General features: G+C 39.7%; 1 protein-coding gene across 1 annotated transcript in view; it reads left to right on the forward strand.

The window, feature by feature from the left end:
- Positions 1–15,527, forward strand: part of SPAG17 (sperm associated antigen 17) — a 219,620-nt gene extending 204,093 nt beyond the window's left edge. Inside the window, exons 44-48 of the mRNA XM_028829872.2 lie at positions 5,659–5,795; positions 7,159–7,343; positions 9,070–9,130; positions 12,450–12,594; positions 15,274–15,527. Coding sequence (XP_028685705.2) covers positions 5,659–5,795; positions 7,159–7,343; positions 9,070–9,130; positions 12,450–12,594; positions 15,274–15,413 — 668 coding nt within the window. The 3' untranslated portion in view covers positions 15,414–15,527. The remainder of the gene's footprint in view (positions 1–5,658; positions 5,796–7,158; positions 7,344–9,069; positions 9,131–12,449; positions 12,595–15,273) is intronic.
- The last annotated feature ends 1,042 nt before the right edge of the window (positions 15,528–16,569 follow it).

The following is a 16,569-nucleotide window of genomic DNA, read 5'->3' on the forward strand; positions in this document are numbered from 1 at the left end:
GAAGCCAGTAGGCCAGGCACGGTGGCTCACACCTGTAATCCCAGCACTTAGGGAGGCCAAGGCGGGCAGATCTCTGAGATCAGGAGTTCGAGACCAGCCTGGCTAACATGGTGAAATCCTGTTTCTACTAAAAATACAAAAAATTAGCCAGGCATGGTGGCACGCACCTGTGATCCCAGCTACTCGGGAGGCTGAGGCAGGAGAATCACTTGAGCCCGGGAGGTAGAGGTTGCAGTGAGCCGATTTCACGCCATTGCACTCCAGCCTGGGCAACAAGAGCGAAACTCCTTCTGAAAAGAAAAGAGAAGAGGAGAGGAGAGGAGAGGGGAGGGGAGGGGAGGGAAAGGGAAAGGGAAAGGGAAAGGGAAAGGGAAAGGGAAAGGAAAAGGAGCAGCAGCCAGTAAGGTATAGCAGAATAACAGGAGTGTGAAATCACTGAGTGTTTTGAGTGTATCAAATGCCCCTGAAAGATCAAGCAAGGTGAGGAAGGAAGGTGGGGTTGAACAAGATGGAGATCACTGGTGAACTTAACAAGGGCAGTTTCAGAGCATGGAGGGGGTTGAAGCCTAAGTAAAGTGGGTAATAGAATGGTGGCAGCACAAGACTACACAGCTTTACCCTAGAGTTTTGCTTAAAAGACTAAAGAAATGGGATTGCAGATAAAAGAGGAATATGTAGTCAAGGAAGAGATATTTTTCTAAAGATTAAGCATACTAGAGCCTATTGATTTGCAAATGATGATAATTCCATACCAGGGAGAACTTGATGATGCCAGAGAAAGGGGCACCTAAGGTGCAAGACCGCAAGATCCTAAAGAAGATGGAAGAACATGGCATCTGGGGAAAACTTTGAGTGACAGAATTAACCTTAGATATGAATAGGGTCACCTCCTCCATAGTGACAGGAGAGAAGAGAGAGAGTAGGGATACATTTTCAAGCAGGTTGATAGGTTTGGTATGGGGAAGATGGATGAGGGAATTCTAGTCTGATTGCAAAGGAGTGGATATAATGATAGAGCATCAAATCTCTTCCAGATAAGCAGGAAAGCAAAACAAGAAGGGAGGGACTGCTTGTGTAAGGTGGTAGTGTTGGTGAGAGACCTCAGTGAGGTCAAATAATTGCCTGCTGGATATGACAGAATAATAAGCTAGAAGAATAGGAGGTGGTAATCCAGAAAGGGTGCTGGAAACAGAGTTTGAAATGGTAAAATCATCGGGGTTGGCAAGGTAAAAAATGTGGCCATGAGACTTTGTGAGGTGGAAAAGATAAAGAAACGGTGTGATCAAGAATCAGATAAGATAGGGTGTTGGATGGATCATCCAGGTGATGTCATCAGGAAAAACAAAGTGGGAGACCCTCTCAGGTGTTAAAATCACCAGTAAATAAAGGGAATGGTTGAGAGTGGTCAGTAAATAACAACCACTTGGAGAAGTAGTAACTAATATAGTCTGATAGCACAAGCTTCAAAGAAACAAAGCTTTGAAAGAGGAGAAATAAATTGTTTGAAACACCTACTGCACTCCCAGGTACCGAGGTACTTGAGAGAAGGGACAATAATATGACTCCACTGTAAATGGAAAATTAAATTTTGATATAAAAAGTTTAAAGAAATTCAGAGTAGGAAGGAATTAACACAAAGCAATGGAGAAAGCTTTATGGAAGGGATGGTCTTGAAAAATAAACAGAATTTCATAGATTTTAAGATTTAAGAGGTGAATTGCCTGCAACAACCCTCATTTTACCAGAGGAAACTGAAACCTGTTCAAGCGACATCTAAAATCATATAGCAGATTTGTGACTGAGCTAGGGTTAGAATGAGTTTCAAGACTCCTTATTCTCTATATTATATTATACTACATTCCCGATGTAGGGAAGAGAAAAGAATATTTATTTTATTTATTAATTCTTTTTTTGAGAGGGAGTCTTGCTCTGTCGCCCAGGCTAGAGTGCAGTGGCACGATCTTGGCTCACTGCAACCTCCACCTCCCGGGTTCCAGCGAGTCTCCTGCCTCAGCCTCCTAAGTAGCTGGTATTACAGGCGCCCACCATCATGCCAGCTAATTTTTTTTTTTTTTTTGTATTTTTAGTAGAGATGGGGTTTCACTATGTTGGCCAGTCTGGTCTCAAACTCCTGACCTCAGGTGATCCGCCCGCCTCGGCCTCCCAAAGTGCTAGGATTATAGGCATGAGCCACCACACCTGGCCTGAATATTTTATTTAAAATAAAATGAATGTGTTCAAAAGCTTAAAGGGAGAAATGAACAGGAAATCAGTGTAAGTAGATAAGAGTGTTTTTATCTGGTACTAATACAAGGTGATGTCCAGAAAATACAATAGAGTCAGCTAGAGAAGGTTTGGACTTGCAAAATAAAACGTGGGTTCAGTGCTCACTGTGATAATACTGCATGGAAGCACCGCCAAATCCTGTAGTGGCCTAGAACAGCCAGTCTGTGGGCCTGTGGATGTCCATGGCAGCTCTGCCCCAGACTGGCACAAACCAGGGCAGTTTATCCTGGGAGAGGTGGTTGTTAACCATTCACCAGCACACCTCCGGCTGCAGGTAAGGTTCAGGTGTATTCCAGGAATGCCACACTGTAGGAGCCAAGGAGCCACCACGCTGGGCAAGCCGTCCTCACAGCAGAGGGTCAAAGCTCAGGAGAGACCAGCAGAAACACATGCTGCACTTCACAGCCTCTGCTCAGCCTGGCACACACTGCCATCCACAGACACATTTGTTGGTTAAAGCAAGTCCCGTGGCCAAGCTCAAAGTCAATGGAGCAGAGAAATACACTCCACCTACAGGGAAGCCATCCTCAAAGGGGAAGTAAATAATTGTGATTAAATAATCCAGCCTTCCTCAGCATGGTAACAAGGAACCACTACTGGTTCTTCAGTCGGCTCAGGTCCAGCAGTAATATTGAGATGAACGCACTAGTTGGATTGTACCAGTTGTTCAAATATTAAAGCACCTCAGCTGGTAATTAGCCACTGCTCCGAGACCCTCAAGGACTCCCTGCCCCATGATCCCGATCTCTGGAGAAGCCCTAGGCAGGCTCAGTGGAATAATAATCTGCATGTTTTATGGGAGTCAGTCTAGTACAGAGCAGAGCTAAGAGTACAGGCTCTATCTGGGTTCACATCCGGGCTCCTTGTGTAATAGCTATGAACACTGGGCACATTATTTAAACCCTTTATCTCTTCCTGTTTCTCTTCTGTAAAGGGGAAATAATGCTATATACATCACAAGGCTGTGAGAATTAAATTAGTTAATGTATGTAAAATACTTAGCACAGTGCCCAGCTCATGATAAACTCCATACCATATTTACTATTAATAATAATAGTATGAGCAACAAATTAGTACTTATTAGACTGATACATGCATGCACACAAAGCAGTAATACACATATGGCAAGGATATGAACCAAAACTGTACCAAGCTACTGGAATGGTTGCCTATGCAGAGAATGGTGATCAAAGGGAATAAATACATTAAAACACTGATCACTGAGTTCCATTCCCAGAGATTCTGATTCTGTTTGGTCAGGAATAGGGCTTTACTGGCATGTGGACTGGAAATCTCTATTCTTCCAAAAGCAGCCCAGGAGACTGTGATACACGAATGGGTTTGGGACACGCCGAGTAGTAAAAGGAGCTTGTTCCTTGTGGTTCCAACACACTTAGGTCCACATCCCAGCCCTGACCCTCATTATAGTTTCTTGGACAAGTTATTTAATCCTCTGATCCTCTGTTTCCTTTGGTAAACAAACAAAAAAAAGACACTGCAACTATATTAGTTAGGACTTTTCAGTTTACAGCCATGAGAACTTAAATTCAAATTCACTTGAACGACAACAACGAAAAAGGAAATTTATTGGTGACCAGAAGCAAACCACAGAAAAGTGGCTGTGTGGCTGTGGTGCTAGCCCAGGGGCATTTGGCTTCAGGTTCTCTGGCTTTCCAGGAAAGTATTCGTGTCGTCTGAATGCCTATTTCTCTCCATATCCTCCCTGCCTCCACCATGACCCATCCCTACTTGTTCTTGTTTGGTTTTATCCTCTCCTACAAAGGACAGGTTATTTCCATGTGGCAAAGATCATGACCATAAAGGCCTAAGATTCTGATTCTTCCAGATCCATAACCTAGTATGTAAGATGGGGTTATCGCTGTCCGCTTCAGTGGAAATATCCAGGGATGGGACCTCATTGACTGGGCTTTGCTCCTCATGGTTGGGACGAGGGATGTCCTGGCACCAGATGTGTGTGGCAGGAGTTTGCATAGAGATGGAGGATGGGAAGAATGCTGAGCAGTCCAAGATTGTAACTGCCAGAGCCCCCTCATTCAGGTATAAAAACATGTGTGGCACTCACCTGCAGATCGTGGACACTCAAATATTAGTCCCCTTCCTCTTCCTCTCTTCCTGATTTGAATGCAGGAAAGGATTTTTAACTACCATGATCTAAAATACCATTCTTATTTCCACCTCCTGGATCTGTGGAACAAAGACACACAGCTACTGCTGCATGGATTTCCTACACTTGCTCATTCCCTCATGTAACTGAGGAAAAGAACAAGTCACCGAATTTAGTGATTTGAAGATTTAATTTTATGGCTTAATTTATCTATACTTACTAAACACTTTTTAAAACTATAAATATAGTAGTAGAATCAAAATTATTGGGATTTTGTTTTACTCATTAGTTTCAAGAAATCTTTCAGAGTTAATGTTGTATTGTATTATATATTGTTGAATTAGTAGACGGAACCTTGAAGACCTGGGTATAATTCAGTTCATCCTAGGCAAGCCACTTGACTTCTTAGAAACTTATTCTTCTCATTTATTAAAAAATGGATGCTAATAGCATCTGTACTGCCCGCCTTATAGGGTTGTGTGAGGACCAGTATTAGGTCATGTATGTAAAATCACTTTGTAAAATGAAAAGGCAAGAATTAACAGAAGACTTTTCTCCTTTTAAATAAGCTCTTTAAACTAAAAATAGAACTGCAATTTGACCCAGCAATCCCATTACTAGATATACAGCCAAAGAAAAAGAAATATTTCTATCAAAAAGACACATACACTCACATGTTCACTGCAGTAATGTTCACGATAGCAAAGATGTGGAACCAACCTAGGTGCCCATCAATGATGGATTGGATTTTTTAAATGTGGTACATGTACACCATGGAATATTATGCAGCCATGAAAAAGAATGAAATCATGTTCTTTGCACCAACATGAATGCAGCTACAAGCCATTATTCTAAGCAAATTAATGCAGAAACAGAAAATCCAAAATCACATGTTCTCACTTGGGTAGAAGCTACATCTTGGATACTCGTGGGCATAAAGAGAGGAACGAGACAGCAGGGACTCCGAAAGGAGACAGGAAGGGAGGAGGCAGGCTGAAAAACATCCTATTGCATACTATATTCACTATTTGGGCAGTGTGATCATGCATTATACCCTTGTAACAAACCTGCAGTAAATCTAAAAGAAAAATTGAAATTAAATAAAATAAATAAAAATAAATAAGCTCTTTGAAAAGCAAAGAAGAAAAGTTTCCAAGTTGGTTTATGTTCTTATATACTCTGATATTACTTCCAATGTGTTTGAATAAAATGTCCATGTGGCATAATTTAAGCTTTCTCTCTAACAGAACAAGAATCTTATGAGCCTGTGAAAATTCCAACCCAGTCCTTGCTGCAGGATGTTGCGGGACAAGCAAGAAGAGAAAAAGTGAAGTTGCCTCATTATTTGCTGAGTTCCAAGCCTAAGTCTCAACCTCTTGCAAAGGTAAAACAAACATGGGAACAAATTCCCCACAGCCAATCAGCATTTGATGTAATTCTTTATTTTTTTCAATCCTGCTCCTTTTGTAGATTTTATGTAATTCTGATTCATTGAAGTTATTAGTTTCCAGCCACTGTGTACTGCTATTGACCGTATTGATATTGCTATTGATCTCACCATGAAGCTCTTTAAACTTACATCTCACACATGTAAACACAGGCAGTGCTTTGATGGAGCTGGCTCATACAGGCTCCTGGGAGAAATTTTATGAGCCAGTTATCAAACCACTGATAGCTTGAAATCAGCCGTGCTGGGAGTACTTGCACCATAAAATTGGTAAACACTAGAAATCAGAATTGTTTTCAGACAGCCAGTTTACCAGCATACTACTACTGGCTAAAGGAATCATGGCCACCGTTGCCATGACTCTTAGAATAAAATCCAAATGACTTAACATGAGGACAAGGCCCCATTTGCTTCTTCGCCCTCACCCTAAGTCAAACTCACTATAATTCAGTCATTGGAGATTTCATTCTTTAAAAATACCAAGCTCCTTCCTTCCTCAGAGCCTCTAAGATTAAGATTCCACCCAGTTCTATTGGGAAACCTTCTGGAGTCCACCAGTTTTGATAATTGTCTTTTTTTTCTTCCATGGCACACTGTGTTCATCTCCATCACAGAATTTATTGTTATATATAACTGACAAAATTACAGTACGTCTCAAACTTTAATGCGCCTATGGATTACCTCAGGATCTTATTAAAATTCAGATTCTGACTCACTAGGTCTGGTGTAGGGCATGGGGTTCTGCAGTTCTAACAAACTCTGAGAAGATGTCAGCGCTGCTAGTGTGAGGAATAATAAGGGCACGGACCAATGGTTCTTAAAGTGTTGTTGTCTGACCAGCAGCATTGCCAACACTAAGAACTTGTTATAAATGCAAATTCTTGGGCCCTGCCCCCAACCAACAGAATGAAAAACTCTGGGGGTAAAGTCAACAATCTGTGTATTATTAATGAGTCCTCCAGGAGATTCTGATGGAAGCTAATGTTTGATGACCACTGGCACAGATGGAAGAGCACAGACTCTAGAATCAGGCAAACTTGAGTCTGAATCTTTGCTATGCTACTTACCACTTGAACAATTATCTTTCAGTTCTCTGAACTTGACTTCCTTATCCTTGAAAGAAAGCCTAAAATACCTCCTTACATGGCTGTTGTAAGGATTACATGAGACTATAAACATTCATTTCCTCCAGCAACCAAAAAGTTATTTTCCTCTGGTGACAGGGCCTTTTTTTTTTTTTTTTTTCCAATCTTGGGAACTCAAAATAGAACCATTTTATTAATTTTTCCTTAATGCAAAGGTGCAAGATTCTGTTGGAGGAAAAGTGAACACATCCTCTATTGCATCTGCCGCCATTAATAATGCACAGTCATCCCCTTTTGGGTTCCATCTTCTCCCGTCATCAGTGAAGTTTGGAGTGCTTAAGGAAGGACATACCTATGCCACAGTTGTAAAGCTCAAGAATGTTGGAGTGGACTTCTGCAGGTGAGGCCAAGGGACCAAAGGTCTGCCTACCTTTCCCTACCCTGTGACTTGTCTTTGGTCACCTCCATCAGTAAATGTTTATTGGGCCGAACTATAATTACTCCTTGAATCTTCACATGATTCATTCAGTCATTTACACACTATTCATTCATCAACAAATCAGTGAGTGTTTATCGGGTTCCAATTATATGGTAGATACTTCCTTGCCCTCCTATTCATCATTATTCATACTTTGGTAAAAGCAACTCACATCCTGATCTCCACTAGTGGAAAAAAAGGAGGAGGTTGTACAAGTGTTACAGCTACTAATGCACAATAATTGAAAGTCTTTTTCTCAAATCTACTAACTATAATAATACCAGCTGATGTTTGTTTGCACAGTATGATCTGAAAAGCACTTTTAACTACATTGTTTCTGCATAATGGAGGGAAAAACCTTATGAGACTACTATAAAAGGAGAAACTGTGTAACTTGTTTTAACATCTTGTAGGTTAGCAGAGGCCAGACTTCAGATCTCCTAAGTCCCACCATATGCCTTGCTTTACTAATACTTTGTTTTGTGTGAAATTTCAAACCTTTCCATTGGATCAATAAACCATAGACCTCTACCAAACCATTCCCAAGTACAAAATGTACACTATTCTATCTTAAACATAAGCATGTGTATTACTTCCATTAAAATGGAATATATGTTTATTTCAGTTGCAGTCATTTTCAGAGTTCATTGGTAAGTCCTTCACGAATGTTTGTGATTCTGATTGATGATTGGAAATCAGATAAAACAAAATGATAGAAGCATCCAGTTTGAAAGATCCCTGTCCTATTTCAGTTGGTTCAGTTGAGGCAAATCCCCAGCTTCAGGAATGACCTTTGCTTCCTGAGAAGCAATCTGATGTGGAACTCAGGCCACCAAATCACACATTATTATTTTTTAGGTTGTTGCCAACAAGGTGGGTGGGGAGAAATAGAGAGTCAACCTCAAACTAATAAAACTCATTCGTCCGGGTCCTGTCGCTCCAGTATAAAAATTTAGTTTTGGAGATTTCACTCCTCAGCTTGTTAATTCAGCCACGATAGAGCAGACAGCAAGGCTGATGGAGGAAGAAGCAGTGTTGGGGTCAGAGTGGAGGTAGGCTTTCCTTGGCATTTTAATTTACTCCAGGTCTTTAACCTTCAAGCAGAACCCACAAACCACAGGAAGAGAGAGAGATCAATAAGCACCATGTGTGAGCTCAGAGCTTTTCAAGTTCTTCGACATTTTCTGAGCCTTTCTGTTTCTCCTCTCCTCAAACATGCAAACCCCATACCAAGATAGAGCAAGGCTGGCTCCCATGCTCCACTGCCTTCCAAAAGAGCCTTTATTCTTCAACTTAACGACCCGGCTGCCAGCATTTGCGTTCATGCTGGCAGCTACGCTGAAATGCACACACCAGCCAAATAGTCCCACTGCCCAAGCCTGGGCTGCTCGTCAGCAACCAGTAACGAAGGGTTGAAATTCAGGTTGGAGCCCGTTTTATGCTGATGAAAACTGTTGGAAAGGCAGTTGTGAAATGGGCCCCAGATTCTTCTCCCAATTGAATATTAAAGTTGTTTTTTTAATGGTATGGACCCCCGGCTCCTGTGTAGCAAGTATTAACACCTTCCTTATTTTATAACATCCCAGCTTATTCATTGCTCCTGTTTTTCATTATGGCATCAATTTATTTTCATCTTGCTGCCTTGTAGGTTTAAAGTAAAGCAGCCCCCACCCAGCACAGGACTGAAAGTGACTTACAAACCTGGACCCGTAAGTCCTATATGTCATCTATTGTGTGTCCTTGCATGCATGTAAATGAATATGTATAGGTTTCCAGTGAAGTGGGCTTTGAAATCATTCTGCCCATTCATTTTAAGCTATGTATAAGTCTAATGTTTTTAATATCATAAGCAAAAGATTTCTGATAGTGATACAGTATGTGGCTTGATGGCATTCATTCCATGTGGTAACCATGAGACCGATCCTATGCATAAACAGAGTTAAACTGCCAGCTATGGAAACAATTCCGAAGCTCACCTCACTTGTCCCAATATTACAGTTACGTACTGTTGTATAAAAACTACCGTTTTAAAAAGTAAATCCTTATGCAAACTGAAAAATAATTATTCCATTCTTTATATTTTATGTAAATCTGATTTGCTCTCTTGGTATTTGCCAGAGAATATTATTTAATGCTATACTAAGAAATCATATTTGTTTGTTTGTTTATTTATTTATTTTTATTTTGAGACCGAGTCTCACTCTGTTGCCCAGGCTGGAGTGCAATGGCATGATCTTAGCTCACTGCAACCTCTGCCTCCCGGGTGCAGGCACTTCTCCTCCCTCAGCCTCCTGAGTAGCTGGGATTACAGGTGCACGCCACCACGCCCAGCTAATTTTTGTATTTTTAGTAGAGACAGGGTTTCACCATGTTGGTCAGGCTGGTCTCGAACTCTTGACCTCGTTATCCATCTGCCTTGGCCTCTCAAAGTGCCGGGATTCCATGCATGAACCACCACACCCAGCCAAGAAATCATATTTATTAAACTCATAAGTTGCCTCATTTCTCCAAAGATCTCTGAAAATACAAAATAAAAAATGTCAACCTATTCTGACTTTGATACATCCTCCAAAATGGCATGTTTAGTAAAAAATATGCATATTAATAGCATATTCTCACTTTAAATTATAACTTCAGAAATATAGGATGATATAAACATAAGTTCATCCTAAAATATAATAGTCACATTTGTAAGTCTTTATCAGTGCATCATCTGGCTGCTTTAACACGCCTTTTACTTCATACTTCACTCAGCAAATTTTGAGTTCCTCCCATATGCCATTGAAAGTGGCCAGGGCACAGAGGATGATAAAAATGAGTAAGACACATGAGACGCTCACAGAGCCAGGCACATAGTGGGTACTCGAGAGAGGTGTGATTCAGTGACAGAATGAAGTGAGTTGGTCTGGCAGACACGTGACCCACTCATCACAGATGGGAAGAGCACGTAGGCCTATGAGAACAGTGCACAGAAGGATCCAGTCCTGTTAACAAGCACCCAATGCTCCCTGAGTCTGAAGCTCTTAAAGCAGCCCCAGTCATAGGCTCACACAGAAGGGTTGGTTTGGGATAGCGCAAAGCCAGTTGACCTATTGTCACAACTGTGCCATCAAGCAGTTCAGTTAATGCTCTGAGCCTTGTTTTCCTCATTTGTAAAGTTCAGACCAGATTATTTCTTAGCCCCCTTCTAGCTGTAATATGCTCTACAGAAAACAGTATTATATAGGCTGAAACTCCAAACAGAAACATTTTGGGATTATATCCACTAATTCACAAGTACTGGCCTGAAGTAATTCACCACTGTACTGTGTCAAGATTTCAGAACCTTCACAACATAAGGCAAAAGACAAAAATCAAAACAAGCCCTTCTTCCACTGTTCTGGGAAGTTAGCAAATCTCATTTTAATTTAAAGTAGGGATTATGCCAAAAGCCAAAATAGCTGTTGGATCAACCTTTATAGGTCCTAAAAACCCAGCATGTAGTCTTTGAAGCTCACTCTATACTATAAGGTTTTTTTAGTTTGACAACAGGCTTTGATAGTAGGTTTTGGCTCTGGCAAAAAATATAATCTGTAGACTTCCCCATATGTAAATCTAACCACTGTTCGGCTTGGTTAGTTGCCAACACTAAATGAATCTGCTCAAAGCCTGGGCAAACCTGTATGATGGCTGTGTTCCAGCTCTCCTCATGCTGAATTTCATCATGACCCAGCCCTGCTCCAACTGCTGGACTTGGAGGAGAAGGGTCTGCTGCTGGATATCCTCCAGCATGCATACGCTCACAAATACATTGTTGAAAAAACGGAAACCTTTTTCAATTCTACTATTTATAAAATTATATTGAAGAAAACATTCCATTTGTATCTAATTGCTTTTCATGTAGTCGTTTCAGATTTATTTTTTTTCCAGATAACTGTTCCCAAGTCTGCTTTTTAACCCACCTCCTGGAGAGGCAACTTAGAAACATAAATAGCTCTCTCTTTGCTGGCTAGTGTTCTTTTCAAGGAACAAGGCAAGATGCCCGTGCCTTGCTGTGTTCCTTCTTCCTTCTGTGTTTTCTTCTGTATCAGGTTTCTTCTTTGTTGGTACAATCCTCTTCCATGGGTTTTCACAACTAAGCAGTTGGGCATTTCAACTAATTTTGTCTCCCTCTACTGGCTTCATTATTTTATGCAGCCTACATTAGGAATACCCTAAAGTCACGTTTTTCCAACCCATGGCCCGGGACGGCTTTGAATGCAGCCCAACACAAATCCCTAGACTTTCTTAAAACATGATGAGATTGTTTTGCGATTTTTTTAAGCTCATCACCTGTCGTTACTGTTAGTATATTTTGTGTGTGACCCAAGACAATCCTCCTTCTTCTAATGTGGCCCAGGGAGGCCAAAATAGTGGACACCCCTGCAAGAAACAGGGTAGGAAAGTTATGATAGTCACCAAGTCCGTTAGGTGAATTTTTTCTTTTTCTTTCTTTATTTTTTATTTATTTATTTATTTATTTTTTTTTGAGACGGAGTTTTGCTCTGTCACCAGACTGGAGTGTAGTGGCACGATCTTGGCTCCCTGCAACCTCCGCCTCCTGGGTTCAAGCAATTCTCCTGCCTCAGCCTCCTGATTTATATTTATATTAGATTAAATTGATCTTTATCTGAAGTAGCCCCTATTGCAGATTTCACTACTGAAAGTCACTACCGACATTCAAAAACTAACACAATTAGGAGTATTGCAAAATTTTGCCTTCAGTTCTACTTCCAATAACCTGGCATTTAGCTTCCTTATGCTTTTTCCTAAATAGCACCTGGTTTGCGCCTTCAACAATTTACCCTGGGTCCCCTTTACTTAATGGAATTCTATCTTCATTATGAAGTAATTCTGCTAAATGCTTTTAATAACTACCATTTATTAGTGCAAAATTTATAGATGAAGAAACCAAAGGTAAGAGAGTTTAAATAACTTGCTCAAATTCATATTAAAAGCAAGGTTTGAACTGAGAGTTGTCTGGTCCTAAAGCTACCTTGTGTCTTATAGGTGGCAGCTGGTTTGCAGACAGAACTGAATATAGAGTTATTTGCCATGGCTGTTGGAGAGGATGGGGCCAGGGGATCAGCACACATCTCTCACAATATCGAGATTATGACTGAGCATGAGGTTCTGTTCCTACCTGTGGAAGCAAATATCCTTTAATGTTCAACTTGAGTAATCATATATAGTGCAGAAATTACACGAGTGAGGAAAACATGGAAGTCAAAATGCATCTCTACTTTATTAATTCTATCTTCAAAATCAGAGTTAAATTTATTAAGACAAAGGGTATCTTCATCCATCTTTGAAAGCACCTAGCCAAATCTAAAAAAATACCTGACACACAGTATATGTGCAGTAACTTCAAGCTGAATAAATGTAAATGTTATTGGCTATCTATGGAATATCAGACAGAATAACAAAACGGCAAGTCTGTATCACAAAAAATTGTAATTTTATAGAAGGATAGGAGATACCTTCTTATTATAAAGGTTGGGTATTCACTGAATTATGCATGCATTCCTCCATATCAGTGTCTCCAGCCACACAGATATTAGACAGATATCAAGTACCTATTACCTCCAAGGTACTGTATGAAATAGTTTATCATACATAAAAATGGATAAATGGACCCTGTCTTAAAAGGCATTATATAATCTAGTAGCAGAAATAAAGTCTTCACATTTTATTTCTGTTTTGTACTTTCTCCAGTGGCATGAACTGTGTGCTGCTGTGTTATAGTTCTATATTTATTTGATATTTGAGCTGGATCTTATAGAATGTGAAAACTTGATTGACAGGAACTTTAAGTACAAAGAATGAACAAACCATGGCAACAGGAAAGCTCCAGGTGTTTGGGATGATTGGCAGGGAGTTCAACTTGCCAAGAGCTTGAGTATTAGGAATATAGTGGGAAAGTAGGTTGGAGTCAAGTTATGAAAGATCTTAAATCCTTGGCTTGGATTTTATTATTTAAGCAGCAGTGAACCACTGCAGATTCCTGACTCTGTGGGTGATATGATCAGCATATCCTTATTAAGATGAATCCAGTGTTATTGTGCAGGACATGTTGAAGGGGAACAACTGGATGTGTAAAAGAACCATTAGAAGTCTACCTGAATGGGCCATGTGTAAGCACAAGAACTGTGGGAATGGGGGAACAGTCAACATAAAAGAGGGATATGAATGAAAGACATGGTGGGGGAAGGAAACTGCAAAATCTGAGGTAGAAGTCATTGATGGATGGAAGAAAGAGGACATAGAGTTCAACTTCAAAGTTTTGGGCTGAGGTAATGAATCATGGATATGTAATATTAGATCTCAACTGAGAAGTCAGAATTGGAGATATAATAATTTTAAGCATTGTTTACACAGAGGTGATGTCTGAACGTATCGGCAAAGAGCAGAAATCTGGAGTCGGTTTAGGGAACAGGAGGAAGAGGAGCCAGTGGAGACAGAAGCAGCAATTAGAAAATGATGAAATACTTCAGAAGCCTTAGGAAGAATTTCAAGGAAAACATGGACACAATTGACAGACGCTATTGAAATGTCAAAGAAAATTCAGATTTAAAGTGTTAAATTTGGTGGGAACAAAAACTAAATTGCAAAAGGTAAAGAATGACTGTATTAAGAAAACAGAAACATTAGTTATGGATATTCTTTCAAGAAAATTTATTAAAGGAAAGAGCAAGAAAACATGGTACCTCAAGGATGCAACAGAATATATCAGTTTAGTGTAGACCTATGTGTTTGTAGGTTGAAGAGAATGGAGCAGAAGAGGTATATTAAAAATATGAATGCGTAGAAGTAATTGAAACTGCAATATCCAAAACAGGGCAAAAGAATAATAGTAATAAAAAAAAACAGAGCTGAAGGGTTAGTCTTGGCAAGGGAGAAGCTGAAGATAGCTAAGGATTCAGACATTTCGAGGTGAAGGAGAAAGTTCAAGGAACTTGCGTCAGATAGCACTGATGTCAATAAATGAAGTGTGGTTCATTCGTTCATTTATGCTTTCAAAGATGCAGAAACCGCTGCCTTTATGTAGCTCACACTCCAGTGGGAGGACAGACAATACACAAAGTAAGTAAACCATAAACAATGATGGCAGTAAGTACAATGGAGCAAAATATAAAGTAGGAAAGGAAAGTCCTCCCTGGGAAAGTCTCCCTTCCTCTCACCTTCCTTCCCTTCCTTTTTCCTTTCCTTTTTTTGAGTAGTGATGACAGGGTTTTTCCATTGTGATAGAAGGAAACTAGCCAAGGAACTAGTTTCTTCCTCTGGGAACTAAATCAAGTGCCCTTACCCTCTCCACACAGGTTATTAGATGCAAATACCTGAATCACTGCTGCTGATCATAGCAATGAAATCATTTGTATTTATAATAAATTTTCTATTTCCCTGCTTACAGATTAGAGAGAAACTGTCAGACACAGATAAAGGGCAAAAAATCTTATCAGATCTTTTATCTACATTGAACATTACTTCCAATGTCAACAATGATAATTCATAGCCCATTTCCCAAGATCTGTCATTTTCCCCACCAAAAAAAAAAAAAAAACACAAAATCTGATGTAGATATGGTTTGGGGCTTGACCATGCTGATGACTCCTTACAGAAAGCCAGTCGCAGTTAGGAGAGAAATGTACATCAGGGAGAACAGAAGACATTCTAGACATTGGCATATCCATCCTCTAACTCCCAAGCCTGAGCACGTAGAATTTGCATTGGATAGACGGGTACCTAAAGTTGAACTAATGTTGTTAGAGTTATTTCGGTTTATATATGCAAATCACTTGGTCATGAAAAGCACAGCCCTTAACAAGTATTTTACCAGTTTTAACAAGCATCAATTATGATAAGCGACCAAAAGACTTTCCCCAGGGAAAAGAAAATCCAATGGTCCAGAGAACTTCTGCAATTCATTCCTCCACACTTGGAGTCTTCATGTCTCGTAAAGTTTCTCCACATTAGGTACAGTAAGTAGTAAACGGGAATTTGATTGTCAAGCATTCAAATTTGAGGTATTAGATCCCAGGTTTCTTCCCCTCTCCTTATAGTCAGAAACCCATAAGCCACCTATCCTGAATGAATGAAAATATTTGTTTAAATAACCATACTAGTTACTCCTTTATATATATTATAAAATCTAATCCTCATGCTATCTAGAAGACAGTTTTTCCCACTTTATAAATAAGAAAACAGGGGTTCAGATAGTTTGCTTACTTCTTAAGTGGAAGAAGTAAAAATCTAAACTACTTCAATGTGATTCTAAAGTCCATTCTTTTAAGCAGTGATTTCATTGTTCAGATAAAGTTGATCTTACTCTCTAAAAAGTAGCAGCACAGACACAAACACCAAGGTGCCCTTGAACTTGAGAATTTACAATTAAACCAGTGTTTTTCAAACTTTTTAGACTCAAGACTCCGTTTATTGTCTTAAAAATGATTGATGATCCCAAAGAGCTTTTGTTCATGTGAGTGATATCAATATTTACCAAGTAAGAAAACTGGGAAAATTTAAAAAATTTAAAAATAATGAACCCAGTTTATTCATATAAATGACATTTTTAATGAAAAATAACTTTTTGAAAACAAACATGTAATAAAGGTAGTATTGTTTTCTATTTTTGCAAATCTCTTTAATGTCTCACTTAGTAGAACATAACTGGATTCTCACATCTGCTCTGTATTCAAACTGTTATCATTCACACATCATATACCCTCTGGAAAACTCAGCTCTATGCCTAAGTGAGAATAAGAGAAAAAGGCAAATAACATATTGTATTAATTTCCTTGGGGTGCCGTAACAAAGTACCACAAACCAGGTGGCTTAAAGAAACAGATATTTATTCTCTCACAGTTTAGAGGGAGAGAAGTCCAAAATCAAGGTGTCAGCAGGATTGGTTCCTTCTGGAGGAATAATCTGTTCTACGCATCTCTCCTCATTTCTGGTGGTTGCCAGGAATCCGTGGCATTCCTTGGCTTGTAGTGGCATCACTCCAACATCTACCTCTGTCTTCACAGGGCAGTCTTCCTCGTGTATTTCTCTGTGTGCCTCTCTCATTGGATTTAGGGGCTACCCTAATCCTGAATGACCTAATCTTAACTTGATTACATCTGTAAAGACT

Source organism: Macaca mulatta, chromosome 1 (assembly GCF_049350105.2).
Source record: "Macaca mulatta isolate MMU2019108-1 chromosome 1, T2T-MMU8v2.0, whole genome shotgun sequence".
Classification (NCBI taxonomy): domain Eukaryota; kingdom Metazoa; phylum Chordata; class Mammalia; order Primates; family Cercopithecidae; genus Macaca; species Macaca mulatta.